General features: G+C 40.0%; 1 protein-coding gene across 1 annotated transcript in view; it reads right to left on the reverse strand.

Annotated features, from left to right (window-relative positions):
- The window catches only part of exoc2 (exocyst complex component 2), a gene marked incomplete at its 5' end in the record, with an annotated part of 68,210 nt that extends 43,306 nt beyond the window's left edge, over positions 1-24,904 (reverse strand). The window contains 9 exon segments of the mRNA XM_036134246.1: positions 2,308-2,426; positions 5,125-5,227; positions 5,321-5,402; positions 7,508-7,653; positions 10,674-10,754; positions 17,972-18,096; positions 19,831-19,944; positions 22,901-23,024; positions 24,728-24,904. Of these exon segments, the coding sequence (XP_035990139.1) occupies positions 2,308-2,426; positions 5,125-5,227; positions 5,321-5,402; positions 7,508-7,653; positions 10,674-10,754; positions 17,972-18,096; positions 19,831-19,944; positions 22,901-23,024; positions 24,728-24,904 (1,071 nt within the window).
- Positions 24,905-25,153: the final 249 nt, after the last annotated feature.

Raw genomic sequence — 25,153 nt, forward strand, 5'->3', positions numbered from 1 at the left:
GTCAGGGGAAAGAGGTGGATGTGGTTAGGTGATGATGGCCGTTCAAGCGCTGGCTGGGTGGGGAGACGTTTCAGGAGGCTTCTCACAGTTGAGACGGTAAACAGCAACCAGGTGTGTGTGAGTGTGTGTGTGTGGGGGGGGGGGGGGGGGGGGGGGGACTGAGCAGAGGAGAGGCTTGTCTAAACTCTTTGAATATTGGTTCTCTGCAACTTTATGAAATTCAAAGAAATTAAAATCAAGACTAAAATCTTAAAATGCTTCAAGAAAGCACAAAAAACAACCTTTATCCAGAATTTCAAATGTGGAAAGCATAAATAAAAAATCACACTCCACGCAAATGTGATTCATACAAATCAAAGCTGTAAAGGAACATGTTCAGACTAACACTTTTCCTCAGTGGGGTTAATCAATCAATCAATCAAGCAGTTTTCCACGATCCATATGTTGCAGAAAGTGCTTCACAAGCTAAAATACAAGCAAAAAGATGCTGAGACAAAATAGATAAAATATAAAAACTTATAGGAAAATAACAAGATAAAAAGAGGTAGGTTGCTATGTTAATAACAATAATTTCTGTAAATTTCTTTAAAGGGGCAATAAGGGATATTTCACCACTAGGTGGTGCTTGAGCACTGTCTGTAGACCTTTCCCTTCTCACGAGTCACCCTCTTTGCACATATCTGTATAGAATTAAAAGCACAGCAAGACAGCATCACCTTTTGGAGGAACATTTCTAGCGGAGAAGTAAGTAACTCAAAACTTTATAATGCCGTTAGCAAGAGAACATTTTGATCTGCTGTTGTGCTCTCCGCCATGTTGCTCCAAAGCTGCGCTGCTCTGACGGTGGTATTTTAGGGCAGGGACGGGCCAAGCCCTGAGTGGCAGCTGTTCACATGCACGTACATGCACGTGCGCACATGTTTGTGCAGTAGCGTGTAAACAAGAGACTGGAGAACAACGCCATAGTTCATCTGAAATATTACCTTTTGTTTTTCACATCATTATTTTTTAGTTCTTTCTAAAATATTGAGATTTTGCTTATAACTCCTTTAATTGAAGAGCCCCCCCAACCCGAACTGAACAGAGTTCACTCTGGCAACTATTAAAATGTATTTTTAACTGGAACCCTCTGCTGTAATTAAAAAAAAAAAACTATTGAGGGAAAAATCTTGGCTACTTCATATGGAAAGGGATTCCTTTTTCTCCTGAGTGCAGGAATCTTTTGTCTGCTGTGTGCGTGCTGCTGGATCAGCTGGTTACAAACACACACGTTTCCTTTTTCTAAATAACCAAGCATTTTCCTCTTGCTTTAAAACCTACAAAAAATAAAAACCTTAAAGATTCATGTCTAAACTATCAAGTTGCCTCTGAACCTCATCAGGTATGAGTCAGACAGAAAAAAAATGCCTGTCTGCTTTTAGATTATCTTTTTGAAATTTAAGTCTAAGTTGTTTTCGGTCCATAAGAGCAAAACTACAGTTAGTGCATCAAAATAAGCTCGATGGCAGATTCCTCAGATCAGCAGCTCTTTATTTTAGTCCAATCGCCTTAAATGAAGAGACAAACAAAATGTTTTAATTATTCTTGGGAGGTTTGCCTACAGTCTCAGAATGATTATATGTACATATAAGAACTATAAATGCCATTCCTGTATATTTGTTTCAATGGACTTTTAAAAAAAACTATAATTTTTAGTTTGCATGTGAATTTTGGAATTCCATGACACTTGAAGTGAATAAGCAGAAAATAAGCCAAGCCCCAGATCCATCAAGTCAGACTCCCGGAAATCGCTGTTACCCTTAGCATTAGACATGTTTACGTTCCAGCTGTACAATGTGAAGCAGCCCCCTCTCTAGCAGCGTTTTCCTGCATGTTTGTGTCTGAAGTGTGGTCGGAGAATCGCTCGTCTTCCTGAGCGGACGGTTTCACATCCCCATTTTTCTGACGGATGATTTTAACAGAAGAACAGCTTAATTGGGGTTAATTGTTCCAATCCATCTGTGAAGCCGTGTGTGAGGCAGAAGGAGAGCGTTTGTGTGTGCGGCAACATGTCAGGCCCTGAAACCCAAAGCCGAAGCCAGCCCTGCATCGCTTTCATCTTATTCGTATGCTCGTGAAAAAATAAACACGCGAGCCATGAACAGAACAGGCCTGGGAGGGTGGTGACGAAGCGGGAATGTGGGCAGAGGGCTGGTGTGACGGAGACGCAGCTGGATTTCGCTTCCCTCGGCTACGTCCAGGCTCAAAAGGACATTATTAAAAATGTAAAATAGGAGGCCAAGACTAATAATGTATGCTGTTGGTCACCTCTTTTGCCGCTGATGAACTCATCTCTGCAGTTCTGCATGAGCTGCAGGATCCAATTGTGCTGGGCGTAGATACACTGCCAGGCTGGATCCCCTGGAGCATGCAGGTCTGAAAGGTACCTAGAGTGTGCAAAAACACAGAGGTGACAAATAGGTAACATAAAATAAAAATGACTGAAGATTATCCAAGCTGCTTTTTTGGGTTACTCTATCTCTATGCAATGTAAGCGAAACAAAAATCTGCTCAAATCCTCCAAATCTACAAATTTCCACCAGCATGTTTCCAAGATCAGAGCAAAGAAACTCATATAGATGACAAATCCTATTGTAAAATAAGATTTAAGTTTATTTAAATTGTTAAGAAAAGTGGTGATCTATTAACTTTGTAGTGTCTTTGAGCATGTATACCTCATGCTTTGAAATAAATTGTTGAAATTGAGTGTTACAACCCCCATTGGTCTTGTTGGACCAGAAGGTACAGCAGAATATCTCAACAACAGGAAAAGAAATTGAAAGTTTAGCACCCCTAGTGGCAGATGGAACATAGAAAGAAAATCTGGGGATTTAACTTGATCACATCTCAATGTCCAAGCAAGAATAATTTCACATCTATCAGAAGCAGCTTTATTCACCAAGTTTATGCACAAAAAACGAGTTTGACCTACAGACATTTTAAACATAAATCTAGACAGTGGGTGGGAAATAAAACATTTTCTTTAAGTAAAAGCATCAGCAGCATTTAGAATAGCTGTCTTTTTCCGTGATGCTTGGAAAATAGGTTATTGGTCTAGAAAAATAAGCATTATGGACTAGACAAATTAAATAATGCAAACAAATGCAGATCTAAAAAAAACACTATGATGCTGCAATGTAATGAGGGATGTTGTGCCACGGCGTGGGGGAAAAAGGACAACAAATTTAAATCACTAAACTGCTTTCTTTATCATATAAACATTCTGGCTCTGGGTGAATATAAAATAAATAATAATAATAAGATAAACAAATGGACAAATGCAATACAAGCTAAATAAATATGTGGAAAATTGAATGAATGCATTTGATATAAAATAAGAAATAAATCAAAATATTGATTTATTTTATTGATTTTGGGTGAAAATAAATTAACACAATAAATAAAGAATAATTAATATCTAAGTTAAATAGAATAGAAATATCTTTATTGTCCCACAATGGGGAAATTCAGGTGTGACATTGGCAGCAACGCATAGAGAGGATACACCATAGCTACATTAGATTAAGTAATTGAATAAAAAAGCTAATTAAAAAAGTAATGTCAAATAAAAAAATAAATATGTAATTATAGTTGATATCATTTTTATATTTACTAGAGGAAAAGCAATTAGGAATATCTTTAAAGATGTCACTGGATATAATTTCTCTCTTGTAGATTTCCCAGATTCACAGAATGAAAATCCAAAAGTAGTAAATTTAGTAAATTTAGCTGCAAGCAGTCCAGCCTGGAAAATTATAACTCAGAGTAAAAACTTTACAGCATTTAGAAAAGAAATGCCAAGTAGAAAAAAGAGAAAAAATTACTTCTGCTTTTTGTTCCCTCCTTAAAACCTAGGAAATATTTAATACAAGAGTAGAAACATTAACATATTTCTTCCTGTATGATAAAGCAAGTACTGGATCAGATTTTTTTTTTAAAAAAACATCTTGTTTTATGATCTTTAATAAGCAGAAAAGTCTGTTAAACAAATCTTAGTAAAAACTAAATTAAAAACTTTGTGCTTGCAACTGTTTTTGTCTCACTGTAAAATATGCATCCCACAGTAAGAACTATTTTTACTGATGAAGTCAGAGTATACATATGAGAATAAGGTATTAATTACTAAAACCAAATCAAAACAAACATCAAAGACCTATATACGCATTTAGCCAAAATAGTTCAGGAGGAACATTATCTCTGACAGTAAAATAAATAAAAAATAAAAGCAAAAAAAAAAAAAATAAAAAAAATGCCTTCTCTGTAAATCCAAGGATAAATCAGGCATTTAGAGTATCATTTGATCATCTGAACTCCAGTCAACCCTAGTAATCCTAATTCATCTCCAAGGAGTTTTTATTTCCCGGACGCCCCTCCAGCGTCCTATGGGATGTCAGATGATTCCGCCCCTGAGATTTGGCCTCGTTTCTTCTGCCGTCATCCAGTAAACCAGCTGCTCGTTTGTTTCTCATTAAGTGGCATCTTTTCAAAAGTTTGAGCTAGACCCACACGAAGAAATGCACCCAGCTCCCACCCTCCACACGAAGGGTAAACAGGAGCTGAGTGGGCGTTAGGAGCTGGGCCTAATGCACCGGGATGAAAGATGTTACCATGTGGTCGGGAGCTGGTCTCTGTGATCCTGACAGGTTGGTACTAACAATAATAAATTGGCACAGACCGCAAGTATGAACGGACGGATAGATGGAGGGAAGGGAGGAGGAAAAGAAAGGCGGAGGAGGGAAGAAAAATGGAAGCAAAAACAAGTGGGCCACGTGAAAGAAAGACGAGACGATTCATGTACGGAGGAAAGTGAGAAGCAAAACAAAAGAAAAAGGGACGTGGATGGAGGTTGAAGTTTTAGTAAACAGAGGTAAACACACATAAAAGAAACCAAAATGAGAGCAAGAGCAAAATAAAAAAGATTTATCGTGACTTTGTGTTGGATATTTTGTGGGTGAACGCAAAATGATGACTGTTCAAAGCACGAGGGCAAAGCCTTTGTGTAAAAAGAAATCAAAGGGTTGAGGGAGACAGAGAAAGACAGATGATGCAGAGCAGCCAGAGCGGATTGGAGAACTGTAACGAGACCTGATGTATCTCTTTTGGTCGTGAAGAGTCGACGGCGTCTGCAGCAGTTTTTCCAACAGGAGATTTCTCAGAGCTTCGATTCTCGTCTCAACCTCGGCGTAAACTGGAGCCAAAAGCCAAAGCAGGTTTTTTTTTAACATTGTTGTCTTTGTATGATTTACTAGTTGAGGTGAAAACCCCAAAACATAAAATTTACCTTTTTTGAAAACTGCAACTTCAGTATTCCCAAAGAGAGATTTGGCCTTCTCGTAGTCATTGATCACAACATCGTAATCTCCCTGGAAGAAAAAAAAAGAAAAGTTAATAATGCAACAATATTTTGTCCCCCCAATTAACTCATCAATCATGACACCCACTGTGTATTAAAGCCTCTCTAGCTCCACCCTCTGGCTGAAAGTCACCCAAGCTGGACCTCAAAACAAATACTAAAGACTAACTGAGGACAGATGGAGCCAAAGCAAAGCTAAACTGTAAGAAAAAGAGTTGAAATATGCATCTTACTTAGCAGTGTTTTTTTTTTTTTTTTTAAATAAATGTGGACTCAAGAAAAATAAGGAAATGTTCAAACACTTTCAGGCACAATTTTAAAACAAGAGTAGAGGATATAAATGCACAGAACAGATCAGGAGGCTTTTATTTCTCTACGACAGACACCACCGGAAACAATAAACACACAAATACCTAATGCAGAACAAATTAAAGACAAAAATACAAGTGCCCAAGACATTTAATGATTAGTCTGCTTGGTATAAAAAATAATTCCACTAAAAACCATTTCACCTTCCATTTACCCATTTGTTTTATGAAATGAAAGCTTAAAAGTTTCTGCAAAATTACAAGCCCTGAATTTGACTAAAAAGATTATTTAGTCATACTTGACCAGAGCTACAACTACAGTTGACAGGATGCTAAAAACTTTCATTCGATACCAAAAAATACTCCATCCTACTTTTGATATCACAGCAACCTTTTTTGAAGGTGCAGGGATCTTTCCCGTAAAGAGCAAAACAAATTATTAATTACAATATATAAATACAATATTTTAACTTCCTTAATTAGGGCAAAACCAATAAGTAGTGGACATTTCCGCCCCTCTTTAAAAAAAATATATATATGTCAACTTTACTGCCTTGCGTCAATTCCCCATTTGGCAAAACAGCAGCAAAGATAATAGTATAACTGTGAAAATGGAGAATGGCATAAGAAAGTATTATGCACTGACAAATCTCCACGCCTTCTACTTTAGGATTCTACATCATTATTTCATCATAATTTACACCTAGAAGTATGAGCAGATCACTTTATCACTTGTCCACTATCGCGTCAACTGGTTCATAGCACCGGATTAAATTTGACGATTACTTTTCAAAACGTTTATTCCAACTAATAAATTAAAATGTTGATCATAATAATTGTAATAATATGCTATTTTTGTTCAACTACTTGCCCTGCTATGTAATAGCATAAAATAGCTCTAGCAGAATTGCGAAGTTTTCCCAAATATAAAGGATTGTATCTTTCTTAGCATCTTTATTGTGTAATCGTTCCTATTTTACACACTAGGACATTTTCACAATTTTTTTTGTCAGGTTAAATGTCAATTTTCTTCGGAGAACGTTATTTCAACCCTGTGCGTACTCGTATATCGCTGGGCAGACAGATACTCTTGAATCTTGAATGAAACCTCTGTAGTTCAGCCCTGGCTCAGATTCTTGGCAATAAGGCCATGACGGTGCACACAGGGCCTCACTTAATGGGTTTGCTCCCTCACACCCCACACCAGACGCCGATATTCTGCAACCTTCCCATTAAACCACAACGAGATTTGCTGCGGAAGTATTTTGCATGTTCAAAACCTCCCGGGAATTCTCGCGATCCACCAGGAGCCCAATGTCTGTTTGTTTTTTTTAATGCGTTCTTGAAGACTAGAGGCAAGAGCTAGCAAAGACCGTCCATGTTCTTCGTTAGTTTTAAGGGTTTTTGTGGCTTGCTCAGTAACTGCAGAACCTCAAAACCAGCAGCTGTCTCGATCTGAATCGAAGGTCTTCAAGAAGCGAGATCCAGTCCCAACAAAAACACTTAGAACAAAATCTTAAGATGAAAAAAGCCAGTGTTGCAGGCTTTTTATTTCTATAGTTCTACAAATAAATATCCTGGATAGTAACATATAATGGAGTGTTGTTTTCATAAAGGCATTCCTTCTAACTACTTTACACTGTGTTGTAAAGAGGTCAAACCGGATTACGTTTTCCTCTATTCTTTAGGTTTGCTGAGGACTCGGACCATCAACATGCTGGCGTTAAAGCAAAGACCAGATGGCTTTGATTTTGCATTTGGCACTTTCTGTTTACATGCCGGGATTTCTCATGTTCGCGTAAAGTACCTTCTGAATGTTACGTTCTATGTTGAGCGGCAGGTTGAAGAGAAACTTGAACCGCTGCAGCACGTTGAGCGCGTTGCGTGTGGAGTCGGCCTTGTCTTTCCGTCCCAGGACCTCCTGGAAGAGAGTATCTGCGGTATCGCTCGCTCCTGTGAAAGAAAAAAAAAAAAAAAAAAAAAGACGGAGCGAGAGTGAAGGAGGTGGGAGAAAATGAGAAACTGGGATACTGTATAAATAAATGTTAAACACCACATTTCCCTCATAGTCCCGCTCTCTGGTTTTCCTCTTGCTCGGGATGTTATTTGACATAAAAAGAGGAATAGGAGCAGGAACTAAACTGCTCAGAAGAAAGTGACAACTATCTCTTAGCATACTTGGTGAGACTAAAGCAGAACTAAGGGGCTTCGTGGGTGGCCTCTGCTGGGCCGTCAGATAGAAAAAAAACAAAGTTCTCCTAATCAAAACAACCCCCCCACCCCCACCCCCAACATAATCCCTGAAGGAAAAACAGTAAAAGGGTGAGCAAGGAGTAATATCGAACATTTTTCACTCAGCAGTCTCACTTATTAACAAGGCTGTTTTGTGATTGGCTGACTGATGCTGTGCTTTTGATGCATAGCGTTTGTGTGTGGGGAGGGGATGAACGGAGCTCTAGGCCTGTTCCGCCATGGGCCTTAACGTCCGGGTTCGTAGGGATGAAAGATACGTCCGGCTAAGAGGTTTATTTACTCTTCACTTGGGGAAAAGGACCAGCTTATTGACCTCCCATTAGAGTGGCCTCATTATCATGTATGACCTACAAGGGCGGGACGCGGGGTTTGATGAGGGATCCGCTTATTAAGGCGAGGAAGACCAGCAGGGCGCTGAGTGAACACGCAGATGTCCAGGTTCCAGCACAGGTTTCACTTAAAATTACATACTTTCCTTTTCCTTCTTTTTTTTCTGCCATTTTTGCGCCCTTTGTCTAATCTATTCTATCACAGAGAGGAGAGCGGTGACCTAGGGGTTTAGAGCAGGGTGTTTGCATCCTGGGGTGGCTCCAAGTTCCCCGGTTCTAATCCCGCAGACTGCCACTCTGGGTCTCTCAGCTAGACCCTTTGCCCCTGAATGTTCCCCAGAGGCTCCCAAAGGGATGAGTTAAATGGAGAGGACAAATTTCATTGCAATGTACGTTGCAATGACAAATAAAGATGATTAGTAGGTACTCTATATATCTAATCTATTATGTTCAGCATAGGAAAGATATATATATATAGATATATATATATATATATATATATATATATATATATATATATATATATATATATATATATATATATATATACACACACACTATATAAGTCATCATAAATCTCTGCTTTATTTCTTTTTTTCTCGATTCACTGTATATATGTGGACGCACTGTATATACCTCATGCACCTTTTCCTCCTTTTGGCACCTTCTTTTGATCATTGAGCCGATGTGACACTGTGAGATCAATAAAGTCTATCTTATCTTATCTCATATCGTCAAAAGTATTCGCTCACCAGCCATGACTTATATGATCTTAAGGGACCTCTCATTCTTCATGCATAAGGGCTCAATATGACGTTGGTCCACGCTTTGCAGCTAACAGCTTCAACTCTTCTGGGAAGCCTTTCCACAAGGTTCTGGAGAGCTTATGGGAATTTATGACCATTCTTCCAGAAGCGTATTTTTGAGGTAAGACATGTTGGATGGCAAGACCTGGCTTGCAGTCTTTGCTCTAATTCATCCCAAAGGTGTTCTGTCGTGTAGAGGTGCAGACCAGTCAAGGTCATTCACACCAAGCTCTCTCAACCATGTCTCTCTGGAACTTGCTTTGAGCACTGGTGCACGGTTATGTTGGAAGAGGAAGGGGACATCTCCAAACTGATCCCACAAAGCTGGGAGCACAGAGTTGTCCAAGATCTCTTGGCATGCTGAAGCATTCTGAGTTCCTTTCACTCGAACTAAGGGGCTGAGCCCATATCCTGAAAAACAACCCCACACCAGAATCCTCCCCCCACTAAACTTTACACTTGGCACAATACAGTCAGACATGTACCGTTCTCCTGGCAGCCATCAAATCCAGATTCATTTATCAAATAACCAGACTGAGAAGTGCAACTCATCACTCCAGAGAACATGCCTCCGCTGCTCTAGAGTCCAGTGGCTCTGCCATGGAAACTCATTCCATGAAGCTCTCTATATGCTGTTCTTAAACTAATGTGAAGGCCACAAGGTTTGGAGGTCAGTAGCGATGGACTCCGCTGCCCCTGCTCCATCGGTTTATGTGGCCTACTGCTTTGTGGCTGAGTTGCTGTTGTTCTCAATCATTTCCACTTCATTATAACACCGCTGACGGCTAAATGTGGAATATTAGGAGTGAGGAAATCTCACAGCTGGGCGTGTTCCACAGGTGGCATCCTATCACAGACCCACCTTGAAATCTACTGAGCCCCTGAGAGCGACCCACTCTTTTACAAATGTTTGTAGAAACAATCTGCATGCCTAGGTGCTCAGGTTTATACAGCCGTGGCCATGGAAGCGATACAAAGACCTGATTTCCATTATTTGGATGGGTGAGCGAATACTTTTGGCAATATAGTGTATGTATGCAGGCAGTAGTTCTGCACAATACTGAGAAAATAAGTTAATGCGATGATGTTGGCGAATGATAAGATGATGCTCAGGTTGAGATAAATAAAACAACATATATCTAAACAGTGTAAATGTCTCTCTGCTTTGGGTTTATTGCAAATGTAGACGGCCAGTGAATAATCTATCCAGCTACTGGAAAAAAATGGTTTCCATCCCTACAGCATAGGTTTATTAAAAAACTTCTGTCTGGCTACAGTAGCTGTTTTGGCTAAAAACTACTTAGTTCTACTTTTCTAATGACTTCTCCAGAACATCCTGGAAACCTCCTAAAACGTTCGGTGCCGTACTGAACAGCAGCTCTTTGCGACAAGGAGATTGTGTACAGTAATTTTGTGACAATGACAAATGCCCTACTCTTTCATATTCATTATGAGGCAGACATGTTTTAGAGAAAGACTAAAACATAACTTAAAAATTCACAAGAAGACCAGAACTAAAAACCATCTACCTGATAAAATTTTTATAAAATAATGGCCCGTTTTGTTATATTGGCTTAAAACTTACGGTTTAGGATGTTTTCCAGGCGCTGGGTCATCGATCCCTCCACCTTCTCTGTGCCATCCGATTCCAGCCTCTGGTGGATCGCTGGAAGACAAGTCATAGCTTCAACGGCAAAGCAACTAAAATTAAAAACGTCATAAAAACGTGAAGCGCAGGAATCTTAAAAAAGGAATCTGCTCTCTAGACTGCGGTGGGGCACTTCACCAAAAATGTGGACATTTTTAACTTCAGGAACTGAAGGTAAAACAACAAACAGTCTCTGCTTTACTGCTAGATGTGAGATAACCTCACTGGTTCTCCACTCACAGATGCTGCTATTGAACCCACCAGTGACTGTTCCCACACTAGGAGGGCCTGACCTCGCCCCGGCCTGGATCAAGTCGCCCAACGACAGCCATTAACAGCGCAGTTTGGTGGTTTTGGGACATTTAAAGCCCTTTGACCGGGCGGGGGGTGGGAGAGGGGGGTAAATATGAATGTAAAATGTCTCATTTGTCTGAAAAAATAACACGTTTTTATGCCAAAAATGACTGCAGTGGAGAGGAGAGCAAGAGGGGGGCAGGAACCATCACTTAGCATGAAGAGCTTCATGCCAGAGAGGGAATTTGAAAAAACGGAATGAAGGGAGGAAAAAAAACCCAGAGGGGGAAAAAAAGAGGGAGAGAGAGTGGCGGGGCTACCCCAGTGAATAAATAAATGGTGTTCAGTAGTGGGCAGCTGGGTGCTGAGAGCTGAGGGTGGGTTTATTGACAGAGCGGAGAAGAGGTGGAAAGGCTTTAAAAGACAAACGCTTGCATACTTGTGCAGCAACACCAACGCGCACAAGAACTATTGATCTAAATAAAAATGAAGATGACCATTAAAATTCACACTAGAGCTTTAAAAATGAACTTCACAAACAAGGAGACGAGGGGAGATTTCCGCGGACAAATGTAGCGCTAATCAGACACACAGAAGCATCAGGGCAGACTGAAGTATTACTGCGACACACTGTTTAAATACAACACTGCCCAATCAGTAAGGATCATTAAAAAACAGCCGCAAATGTGACTAAATGCAGGTTAAGACAGAAACAAGCAGACGAGCGTGTGTCTATGCAGGTCTGATAGGGCCAAAAACAAAGGATGACACACACGCTGCAGGTCTGCTTCGTGTCTCCAGACTGCCCTTTGCCCCACTACCAGCTGCCTGTCCTCTCATAGCGAAAGGCCTGATGACGTTACAGCTAAGCTAAACATCAGGTCAGAATCCGGAGAACACTCCAAGGCGGGTCCTGAGGAAGAGACGCAGCTCTCGCTTCACTTCCTCGACCCGTTCAGGGAGGGGAAAAAAAAAAAAAAAAAAAAGAATAAAAATAAAATACAGTGTCCCTGGTTTCTAAAGCTGGAGATGTTTTGACTCCTGCTGGGGCTGGGGACGCGGGGAACAGGCCCTGGGAATCTTTCATTTTTGGACCACGGTAGCTGTTCCGTTTCCTGCATCACTGGGAGACTTCCTTTTCACACAACAATGAAAAACCTCAAATTTCAACATTTTAGCAGAAATAACCCTCCCCTCCCGCACGGCCTGTCACTCATTCGATCCGCCTTGGAAGAATTGGCTCTGCTCGTCACTCAGGCTCCACCACCAAACAGTCAGCAGGGATGAAACCCTGCTGACTATTATTTGTGAAATAAAGATTTCACAAATAATAAATGTTGTTCTATAGAATAAGAGATGAAACAATGAGGACCCGTTACTCATTTCTCGTTTCCTTTAAGATCTTACCTGCTAAAGGGGTGGCAGAATGTGTCGCACTATAAGTCGCACTTTTTTCAGTTTCATAGTCTGGTGCGACTTATATATCAATTTTAAATGGTAAATTACACTGACCAACCTGAACCAAGTAGTAAACATTACCATCTATAGCTGCAAGATGGCGCTCTAGGCTTGTCAAAACTAAATTCTGCTCCTGTACCACTTAAAAATCTTTTGAAAATTAATTTTTAACATTAACTTATAGACAACAAAGACAGAACACATGGTTTGCTGTTTCAGTATGCATTCATGCAGCAGAGTGTTGCGTGGTGCAGCTCGAAAGGTTGAGACTACACCGAGACAGAACCCTGATATCGGGCTGTCTGTGAAGCTAATAGCAGCTAGCGCTAGCTTACAGGTCTGTTGTCCAGGCGGTTTACAATTACAATTGCTAATTTAAGCCATTCAACCTCCCAGGTATGTTTCAAATTATTCAGCCGATTGTGGATGCAGCTGTGTAACTGAATAAGTTGCCTTACCAGATAAAATGTCAGTTTTTAGTCTTGACTGTGTGAAATAAATTTCTAAATAAATGCGACTTATAGCCCGGTGTGACATATATATTTTTTTCCTCTTTATAATGCATTTGAGTGACTCAGAGTCAGATATTTTTTCAAAGAAAATTATACAGCAGATTTTTTGATGCAATCTGGTGGGTTCCTTTAGATAGAAAACCTTTTAACCAATCTGTCTGTATGATTCCATTGAACTGACTCTGTAAAAGTGCCTTGAGGTGACATGTGTTGTGAGTTGGCGCTATATAAATAAACTGAATTTAACTGAACCCTAATTGACAGAGGTAGTTGTTTTAAATCAACCACCAAATAGAGAAATTACAAGGTTAGAAAACTGTTCTTAGTTTTAACTGGGACATGTCATGCAAAATCCACTTTTTTTAGCCCTTAAACACATATTGTTGTTCAGATGGAGTCTCTTAAGACAACTTCCAAATTGTCGAGGCATGCAATTTTTGGCTGTGTAACATTTAACAAGATTAAGAAACGTTATTTCCACAGTGTACCCAGTGTATCCAGTTCAGGATTGGTTACACTTTAGCTTTTAAACTAGAGATGATGAAATGCCATCCTAATTCCCTAAAATAACATCACATAACTTTTTAGTTCGGCTTACAGAATGGAAGCTTAAAATTGTTCCCAGAAAAACAGTAGTGGTTCCTAATAGCACAAACAAATGATTCTTATCTTGTCACTATTTCTTATTTCAACTCAAAATTTGGGACAGGCAGTCGTCGTAGTGTTAAACATTTTTAGCACAATACAAATTGTGATTTTACAATCTTTTACATACCTTTAATTTTTTTTACCACAATTAGTTCCATGACAGAATTAAAAAAAATCAATAGATTAGAAAATGAGATTAAATTCAGTTTTTGTGTACTGTTTATTGTTGCAGCCGGTAAAAATGTTAGCTTTCCATGTTTAATATGTACAACAAATGATTATTCTGGCAGAAAATACTAAGTTTAATGATACCTAATGATGTGCTTCCATGCCATTTGGAGAGACATTATGTCAAAAAGCTAAATTACAAAACTACATCCATAGAGCAAGCAGTTTTGTCATACTGATCCACAACAGCATGTAATTTTGCAGTATTTTTGTATGTTTTGATTTCTAATGAAAAAGTCAGAAATTATTATAAAAGACTTGATTTGACTTTAATTTTTAGACATGGTTGTAGTAAACTAGCTGGAAAACTAAGAGCCATTAGGTGATGAAAAGAAAACGGTTCAAAAGAAGTAAACCTCAGAGTACTTCTGTTTGCTCTGAAGCTTTTCCATCCATTTCATTTCTTTACCCAGGGTTGGCCTCTCCTCCTTCTTTCCACCTTGCATGCTGCATTAAAAACAAGCCCAGACTTCAATTAAAGTCATCAATAAAACGCTCACATGCAAGCGTGCAAGCTAAAAGTAAACAATGAGAAGGCGAGAATGTCACGACGGCGACTGAGAGCGTCTGCAGGCACCGCAGCAACTTCCAACGCAGCACATTTCGAGGTGCAAGAATTTCTGCAAAATCCCAACAGCTGCCTCTCAGGTGAGCTTCGTCTGGACTGACTCAGAACACCGAAGACCTGCCAAACTCCTCAGAGACACAAAGAAGGGATTCACAGTCTCTCTGACAGCTGTGCTGAGCAGTCCCTGCAATGAACTACTGCAGGGCTGAGTCCAACTGGCTAGCTCACAGGCTGCGTGCCGGCTGGTTTGGCCAACCACACACACTGTACAGAGTATATCCTCAACACAGCCACCCGTTCTGTGCTGCTGCTTCATTTTTCAAGACAGAGAGCCCAATCCTGGCCTGAAAACGATGCTGCAGGGCAGTAATGAGTCACAGCGAGAAGACGGGGGGTCTAGAAGTTCAAAAATTAACTTTCAAGTCCTGCTGCTGGTCCAAATATGAGACAATGTTTATCTTTATGAAGAGAAAAGAAAAAAAAAACTGTTTTAAACATGAAAGTAAGACAGCATTCGAGGAAAGGGATTTTTACAACTGCGGCGCTCGCTCCTGTTCCACCCTCAAGATAATGCTTCTGTTAGGTTTGGATACCGCAAATAAATAAAGTCCGGATGCAGAAAAAGCTCACAAACAGAATAATATGCAAAACATATATGACTTGAGGCAAAAAGCTTCCAGAGAGAAAGGTGAAAAAAAAAGGAAAAACCGACATGCAGGAAACACTTGTTTATACAACAAGACACAGAAAAATTACGTTTTGAGACATGGTTCTTGCATCTAGCCTCACGAGTACAAAATAAATTTTTTTATTAAAAAAAAAGCTTTTTTTAAACTCCACCAAACTAAGAGAAGCCAAAGAAAATTGCCCTTGCGTTTTCAGAATAATTTACACATTTATCCATAGGTATAACCTAAGTTTATTGGACATCGGGAAACAAATCAGCACTTCTCAACCAATTTCATTCCAAATCAACTTTCAGAAGACGATCATGGATTCTTATAGGTTAATAATTATGACAAATAAGTAAACTTTGGGGAACTCCAAAATACATCCATCAGTCACACTGCACTTGAAAAAGAATGATTAGCTACATTTACACGGACATAAAAATGCGTCATATAAACACGCCAAATGGTATATATGATTATCGGATTAAGCTCAATCGGAATGAAATTGTAATGAGAGTGGGGGTTTATACCAATTGATAATCCGATCATCATGCTTATAAATGTTTGTCGGGCTCAAGTTATTCCAAATGTGGCAAACTGACCCGAGTGAGCATGTGCACCCGACGTAAACGTCACTTATTTCTGCATTGACGAGTGCCGGAAATACATCAGGAAGCAAAACTTCGGGGCTCCCGATACAACCTTTCTGTTCAAAAAAATAAAAGAGCTCAAAATCGTTGCTAACTCAGTAACGTTTCAACCGTAATCAGAAACTGGTGCAAGTCCTGCCTGGGTGCTCGGAAGACAAACTTGTATAACACTGCTTTGTTTACTATTTTTTTGTTGTTTAGCAAAGACGGAAGTACTTCTTCTTCAGTGATTTTTAGGGGAATTTGATTACTCAGCATGTCAGAGGGTTCTATTATGAATAAGGTGCATATAAACACACATCATGATTAATTGATTGTGTGCCTATACAAACAGTACAACACAATTATTTAATCCGAATACATTTTAATCCGATCGTGAAATTTTGTGCATATAAACATAGTGACTGTTATTTTTGCTGCATTGTTTAATTTCTGTATAGATGTTTTAAAATATTACATTTATAAACCCTTATAGGAGTGGAAAAAACAAAGTACACCCTGGGAGCTTAGATGGTCTGATGTGTGTTAAAGCAATGGCGGACACAAAGAAAGACATCAGCATTGACCTTAGAGAAAATGTTGTTACTGCCTAAGAACTGATTAACCGAGTGAGATTTTGATTTTTCACAAACATTTAAAAGATCTGGCAGTCTTCCCAAAAGTGATTGTTCAGCCAAGTTCACCCAGAGAAGGACTGTGCAACGCTCTGAGAAAATGTAAAACACCCATAAGCTCCACCCCAGGTATTACCGATATCAGTTAACATGTTACGTTTATGAAAGAAAAATTAGGAAAAGACTAAACAAAAACATCTTGTTTGGAGGAGTTGAAGTAAACCACCACTACAGAAAACTGTCCTTTAGAAAAAAAAAGCAAGCCCAGTATATCGATGGTCAACCATACTTTACAGCACCATGTCTGGAGAAAACCAAACTCCAGCATATCATCGACAATAGCTGATATACTGATGATTTGGGCTTATTTTACCCCCACAGGCCTTGAGCTCCTGGTAGTCTCTTTGAGCCACCTATAAAGTATTACTAAGTCAAACTGGTCCATGGAAGCATTGAAGCAAAGCTGTAAAGAAGAGGCAGGCAGAATTACCCCACAATGATAAAAGTCATCCAGAAAATGACTACTGAGAGCTACTGGTGCTGAAGGCTGGTTCTCCAAGCTGTTGGATGTACACTCGCACACAGCACTTTCATTTGGACTTTACGTTAAATTACTTACAAATGACAGTGTGCAATCTGCCGTGTGCTTTTCTACACTTCAGAGGAAACTTAAATCATTTAAGAACCTGGCAAACATCTGATCCATGTCATCATGCCCTTAAACACCAAACCCTGGACTTGAAAGAGGGTATACTTTCCATCAGCCGTGGGTGTAAGTCCATTTGGGGCACAGGTCAGTTTAGTCCATACATGGAGCACCACTTCCTGGAACCCCTCCAGACTGTGCACTTCCCATTGGGGCAACGGGCACACAGTAGGCACGCTCAGTCTGAACGTGAGAATGACTCTGCATTGTTCCCATTGGTCATATTGGCTCCGTTATCGGCTCTATCAGTCCTAATACTCTGGCTCGCATTGTGTTGGGCTGCTCCGTTTATTTAGATTCAGCCACTAACAATGAAAACATTGCCTCTCCTCCAACCGGAGCACAAACATACGGAAAGCAATAATAATAAAGATGGAGGCAGAAAAAGTGTACATATAAATAGTAAGGGGAAGTAACTGAGTGGCTGCGGCGGGAGCAGCGCGTAAACAGACAAAAGCATGAATGACGAAATGAACAATTGATTCGAGGTACCTGGCAGAGCGACAGCGGTCTGACTCTGCCACCTTGAAATCTTTTTTGGCATCTGAAGGTCAGCGAGTGTGAACGTGTGCGTGCTTCTGCTAACCACTTCTCAGAGTGGAGCGAGGATGTATGTGACAGGTGAGAGCTGATCTCATTTTGATGGAGGTGATTTAACCGTGTTGTGGTTGGCCGCTCTAACTGGAGCGCAGAGAAGAGGGTTTTCACACACCGTCCAAATGAGCCTCTTTAATCAGCCGCCGCTAGACCACATGTGTGGGGGTGGAGGTTATTGGAACTGCCCAAACTTGCACATTTCACCCCCCCCCCCAAAAATCAGGACCTGACTTGGAGTGGGAGAGCATAAGTGTGTGTGCACGTTTGAAATAACTTTTTTTTGTTTTACCTGCCAGAGCATCCTGGGCCTCAAAGAATGTGCTGAGGCCTCCTTTCACATAGGCCATGCTCCCCTCGTTTTTCTTAGATGCTTGCTTCTTCAGATTACTGGCCGCGACCCTCAGCTGCTCAAAACTGAAACACACAATCAGCAAAAAGACTTTGATTCAACCGATAATAATGAATTTCTCGATAAATATTATCAGAGAAGCCACCCGTCTGAAAACAAATACTCGAATTTGCTTCTGATTCCGCGCGTGTTTTGCGTTTCTTTCACACAATGTCTGGACGCGGAGGTTGAGCGACGGTGAGTACGTGTGTCTGTGTGTCAGTGTCCTGAGTGAGGTTTCCTCTGTAGGAAGAAACAGTCACCCAGTGAGGTCCAAACAGAGGCCCCTGGTCATTGCTGGATCCTCGGGGTCTGGGTTACTGAAAGGCTAAGCCGGAGGGAGAGGAAGCCAGGAGTGTCCAAAATAACTCTCCTCTGCCCCGACGGTCTTCAGGGTCAACAGGCTACCTTGTCTACACACGGCTCTGATCTCTGAAGAACCAGCTGACAATGTGGGGATAAACTCAAAGGAAATTGGCAAAAAACAAAGTAACCATGCTTTTGTTTCCTTCAACTGGAATTCCTTACATATTTTCTTTGCCATTCCGTAAGTGTGTATGTAGGGATTATATTTCCAGCACTGATTCTTCATCTTTAAATAATCCTTTATTGTTTTTTTGTACTGCTAAATATTGGAAACTTGCAAATAGATGTGTTTTTTATCAATCATAATGAAAGAAAAAATATAGAGGAGATTTACAGCCCTGCGGTAAATTAACATGACAGAAGTTGATAAGATTTTCGGTCTCTATCTCTTTTCAGCTAGGGGTCAGTTTGGCCAATTCATACATCCATGTTCTGCAAATTCATCACCTGTAACGTCTATTACATACCTGTAAACAAACCTTTTTCTAACCATGCACAAAATCCAATCATATCATCAATTATCAAGATAAACAATCATTGAAATACTTTATTCTCACGCGTCATCTGATTTAGCTGTACATCATGCTCTGAAGAGTTTATGCAACATAAAATTTGCATTAATTGTGATTCTCATTCCCATTTGGACCATAGTTGAGTATTAGGAAATATGAGAGATTAATCAAAAACAAATCTAAAAATAACTTTGATTGAAAAGGTAGCAACTGGAGTCACATAGTTGCATTTCCTTATGACTATGAGTGGATTATTCTATATTACCATAAGAGGAAAGTTTGCACAAAATGTTTCCTTAGAAATGGCTCCTCTTCAAAGCCAAACATGTCAACCATGAAACAGCTACAACTATAACTATATGACGCAGAGAAGGGAGGTGTATCTTGCTGCCCTCTTATGCTTAATCCCCACAATAGCTCCATAATGATCTTTATTTTAAACCTTTGTAGATTAACAGTTTGGTCTATTCTTGGTGAAATTATCAGAAAAGTCTGTTAAAAAAATATAACAGAGTGCAGCAGTTCAGTGATTTATTCTTTTTGCACCTAAGATGTGCATAGAAAAACAGCTTAGCAAACCTCCGAAGCAAAAAAAATCAACACTGCCGGATTTTGAGTATTTGTTACACTTCCTCCTCTGTGTTTTTATTACGGCGTTTGTCCTCTAGATCTTAAAAAAAAGGTAGTCCCAAGGTGTGACTACTACTGTGTGCTGTGTGATGAAAAATGTATAAAAGTGGCAACAGTTGTAACCAGTGTTTGCACTATTCCAGAGGAAAACACACCAAATTAACTTTATACTTCAAGTGGGAGCGCAGTCAACCGAGTTAGTCTTTCTGCTTTTTGAGACGTTTGCTTAAACAGACACAAAGATGGACCTACCTGGAGCCTGCGTGGTTCTCTATGAGGTACCAGGAGGCAGAGAAGTTCTCACTGGTGAAGTCGCCACTCATTCCTGGGAATATCTGCTCCAGGTCTTTCAGTGGGACTTTACTCCTGCGAGAGAAAACACATTAGGGCATATGAGTGCAGGAGAAAACAGTATGAAACGGTGAGCATTGAAGAGAACTGAACTGTTCTATTCATTGCAGGGCTGTGGGATCTTCTTCTTTTTTTTTAAAAATGTGACTTTATTTTCCAGCAGGGGGCAGCGTGTAGCCAGCAAGCAAAGAGGCTGGGAGAGCCTGGCGTGGGAAGTGCAGTGTGTGACGCCTGGGTGCCTCTGGAGGACCCAGTACTCATTAGGGAAGCTTGATCTCTACTAATGACCTGTGGGCTACACAAACCAACATCCCCAGCATCACCACCCACCCTGCAGTTACACAGACGCACATATAAAGAAGGAAACGTCTCACATTTGGGCTCAGTGTTTAATTATGTGAAGGAGAAAGCCATCTAGAGCCACGGTGATGTTCGTGCACAAATGCGTACAAAGCCAGAGGTCTTCTCCCGTAGATGGTCATCACCCACTTCAAAAGACACTTTTCCCAGCTTATTTTCAGATCATGCAGGCTTTTAAGTAAACACATTTACTCGGAATTAGGTTCATATTTTTATAAAACTGTCAGACTCCTTACCAGCACGAAGCACAAAATACATTTCATATCCATGAAATTTTAAATGACCAAATATATTGTGGTATTTATTTAGTCTCATTTCTTTTTTTCCCCCTGAATGGCGGCGCTGACTCCGAAAAAATATTTGTTTTATTCTAAACGTTTATGGCAGAAACGGCGAACATTTGTTTTCTGTATCATTAAGCAGAATTCAAACTTAGGAGGTCCCTTAAAGAATAAAAGCTAAGCAGAAAAGATGATGTTTCAGATCAGTCAATGGAAGCTCTTATGGCATTTTTTTTTAAATCGAGCAGCTTGACTGGATCTACACGCTGACACTCATGGCTAAATTTTTCATTTACATTCAGACCGGCATCAAAAACAGCTTTCCTATAAATCGGCAGAGGTGCTTCCATCTTTGGATTCGAACAAGATTTGTACATAGCTGAAGTGAGAGTGGTATTCTGGAAAGATTGGATTGAGATAGTGAATATTTTAGCGACGCATTTATCTGACCTGATGATTTTGATTCTCACTGTAAAAACGATAACCATACAGAAACACATTTGTGTAAACTTTGTTTTGACTCAACAGTTAAATATAACAAACAGACCATTAAAGTAAACCTTGGCAGAGAGTTTTTTTTTGTTTGTTTTTTTAGACTGAGGCAGCTTTGAATCAAACAGAAAATTAACACTAGTGGAATATTTTTATTTTATGCATTAAAACATGTCCCTGACTTCTATCAGATTCTTACTAAACTTGGAATGACACAACAAGGACCATTTTATTATTTTTTGCATTAACAAAATGAAAAATGTGGGAGTTTTCTGTTTTTATATCCTTATCTAATTTTTAAGTCAATCTGATGCATTTACATAGTGAGATGATAAAAGGAAAAATTTATAAAATGTTTGTATATTGGCCCGTCGCCTAGGAAACAGCTTTCCTGAGAAATTGAAAGCATTACAGAAGGTGGACATTTTTAAAAGAAATCTTAAAACTTATGTTTTGGATTTGGCATTTAGCTGTTAAGGGGTTACGATGCATACAAATGTGTCCCTAATCTTATTTAACTTTAAATCAGTAGGTAAATGCCACTTTTATTTCAGCTTTATATTCATTTAAAATATTTGCATTAACTAAACTTACACAATTTTTTTCAGCCAATAATAAAAGTTTAAAGGCAAAATTACATTTTAGTTGACTTGGTTTCATGAATTTATTTATGTTTGAGATATTTCTTTTGCCATTCTTAACTGGAGTATAGACTTGGACTTTATTGTCATTCTACTGCACATTGACAATGTACATGTCAGCAAAATTTAATTGCAAGGTTCCGAGTAAAAGCAGAACACAAAAGAGAAACATTGTAAATATAAGTATGTGCAACATAAAAATTATTTAAACTATATATATATATATATATATATATATATATATATATATATATATATATATGAATAGATATACCAATGCAATAGCTAAATGTAAAAAGCTCTGTCTCAATCATTCATCTAATTAGAATAACAAATGAAACATTCATTATGCCTAAAACACAATTGTGGGGCAGGATTTGATCAAATCTTAATAAAATATGTTTGAATGTTTGAGCTCTAACACTAAATATGCAGACAGGTTTAGGTTTCCTGCTTTAAGCATTTCTGTGCAGGATTTGTGAGCAACACCTCACGAGTGGAAGTCATAACTGACCTGTATTTGTTTTTAAGCTGTTAAATTCTTACGGCAGCAAAACCCTTACAGCTGAAAGCCCGAAAAGTGAGATCACTGCCGAAAAATGTACACAACCCCACCGACTCTTTTCAAACGCCTTCATGTTACCTATCAACTCCTGCAGAGATAGCTTTAATCTGGCTATGAAAGGGAAACGCCGAGACGCGCTGCGGTGGATGTTTAATGTATCTCTGGGAGCCAGTCAATGCAGCAGCCTGTTTATGGGGGTCTTGTCTCTGGCCACGAGCGGGTCACTTGCCCCCAGCCCCTCTAAGCCAAACAAACCCTGAGCCAGAAATGTCAGAACTTGACAAGACAAACTATACGGTACAAGCTCTGCCCTCCCTGCCCGACGCGTGGGAGCCATCAGTGCGCTGCCTGCTCTGCACGGCGGTGTAACGTGTGAGGTTTGCTCCCATGGTCCTTTCCAAATTCCTCTTTATCTTTCTTCTCTCTACTTTATACACAATTATGTTGTTTCCACTCCCCGTGTGGAGCAGTTCAGCCACTTCCATGCTGGCATAATGTTCCAAATGCTGGCATATGGGGAGAGTTTGGGCCTGCTTTAGAGATGTAAACCATGACTCAGTGACTGGAGAGCACTGGTGTTTATGGCGGTGAGGTTGCATGTGTGTGCGTCTTTGGATGTTTTCGATCCGTACTTGTCCATCTCGACGCCCAGCGGATTGCTGGGACGCAGGGAGAAGGGCGAGATTCCTTTGTTGCGGTTCGTCCTCATGTCGTAGTTCACCTCATCCACCCACACGGCAGACTGCTCCAGGATACCTGCAGGACAGGCGGGACGCGGTCACAACACATCCCAGATGTGCTCGCACATAAACGTACTTTCTCTGAAGCATTTTACATGCATGCAAACAGTAAATATGGTCTGTGTAAGTTCATATTTTCATTATGTTTTTTTTCCCCATTTTGTAATATTTCAAAAATAAAACATTTTGATTCAGTTTCTGCAACAGAAACGGCATCAGGTGCAGATTATTAATGTTAAGGGTCGGAAAAGACACTGAATGCGATGAAAAGCATTGTATTAACACATTTGTTGCTTTAAAAAAACATTAATAAAAGAAAAACTTTAGAAATATAACAAACCAATGACCAGCAAAGCTGTCTGAAATGATAAAAAAAAAACAAATTTATCAAAGTTGCTCAAATCTGTTGGCTTTAGTACAATTTGTGATTCAACAGAAAACTGTAAACAGGTAGCAGAATATTTCAGTTAAAATAAATACTGTTGTGTGCCCTACTTTAACGTGTTTTTATAAGGTTTTGGTTAGAGAAAAAAATAAGTTTCACTAGTGCACACTGCCTTACAAGAGTTTGTATTCCTCTTGATCCACTGCACATATTGTCACCAACATCAGGGTATTTTACTGGGATATTATGGGATTGACCACCACAAAGCTGTACATCATGGGCAACTGGAGGATAAAGTTATAATGTTTCAGGAACAGACATCTGAAAAATGTGTGGATTTGTGTTCAGCCCCCTTTACCCCGACACCCCTAACCAAACCCAGAGCAATCAACTGCCTTTAGAAGTCTAATCATTATTTAACATGTATGTAGTTTAAGTATAAACACAGTTTTTCTGTAAAGGTCTCAGAGGTTTATAAGAGAATATTAGTGAACAAAGGGACACAGCAGGCAGGTCTGGGATGGAGCTGTGGAGAAATGAAAGCAGGGTTAGGTTGGAAAACATCGTGCCAACGTTCGAACATCCCAAAGAGCATGGGTCAACCGATCATCTAAATTATGTATAGCATATCTACAAAGACAGCAAGACATGGCTTCCCCTACTAAATTGATAGGCTGGACAGTATTATGAGAAGTAGCCAAAAGGCTCAAAGTAACTCTGAAGAAGCGGGAGATATCTGCAGCTCAGGTGGGAGAATCTGTCAACTGCTAGTCATGCAATCCACCAATCTAGGCTCAAACTGTCGTTGAATGAAAGCCAAAAGAGACTAAAGGTAGTTTGCAACAAATCAGGTCAGAAAAGAAGGGACTCTAGGGTCAGATAAGACCAAAAAATAACACCTAGCATTCAAAATGCTAGGTGTTATGGAATCCGAACAATGCACACCATGCCCGCAGTGAACCTCGGTGGTTGGGAGATCGTGCCAGCAGGGACAGGCTGATGGAGCTACATACGGTACAGACCATAAAAAAAAACAATGTGAGAGGCCGCGGCAGAGGTTCATCTTCTAGCAGGGCTGTCGCTCTGAACTTGCAAAGGAGTGGTTTATGATTAAAGAATATTCATGTGTTAGAATGAACCAAACGGGCAAAATAATTGGGAATTTGTATCTACATTACACAATTTGCAAAAGCTTGTCTTGTTTGACAAGGTCTCTTGTCTTCTTCATTAAAAATGATTCTTACTGGGATGGTTGCTTATAAAAAAAAAAAAGAACTTGCAGCCCTCAGGGCAGCTTCAGTCATCATTGACCTTTTTCGCCTTAGGAGTCTTACCGATCCTCTCCGGCCTGAGCAGCTTGAACGAGACGGTCGAGGTGCCGAGGCCTCCGGACTTGGTGGTGACATTGATTTCTCCCTTGTCGTCTTTGGCAGGACCCACGCGGCACACTATTTTGCTGGCCGACATCCACTCCGCTGTCAGCATGCAGTTATGGCCGCAGATGGACAGACCTGAGACGGCGAGCGGGGCAGGAGAGGGAGAGGAAAAAGTGAAACGGGTGAAAAAAACAGATGCACGCACACACACACACACACACACACACACACACACACACACACACACACACACACACACACACAGAGGACAAATAAACATTTGTGGTGCAAGCACCAACACACACAGGAACTGGGATATGCAGCAGCGTAGAGGAGCTTGCTCAAGACAGCGCTGACGTCCATCAGCGAGTTTAGTCAAACTGT

The sequence above is a fragment of the Fundulus heteroclitus genome, unplaced genomic scaffold (genome assembly GCF_011125445.2).
Source record: "Fundulus heteroclitus isolate FHET01 unplaced genomic scaffold, MU-UCD_Fhet_4.1 scaffold_78, whole genome shotgun sequence".
In the NCBI taxonomy this organism is placed as follows: Eukaryota; Metazoa; Chordata; class Actinopteri; order Cyprinodontiformes; family Fundulidae; genus Fundulus; species Fundulus heteroclitus.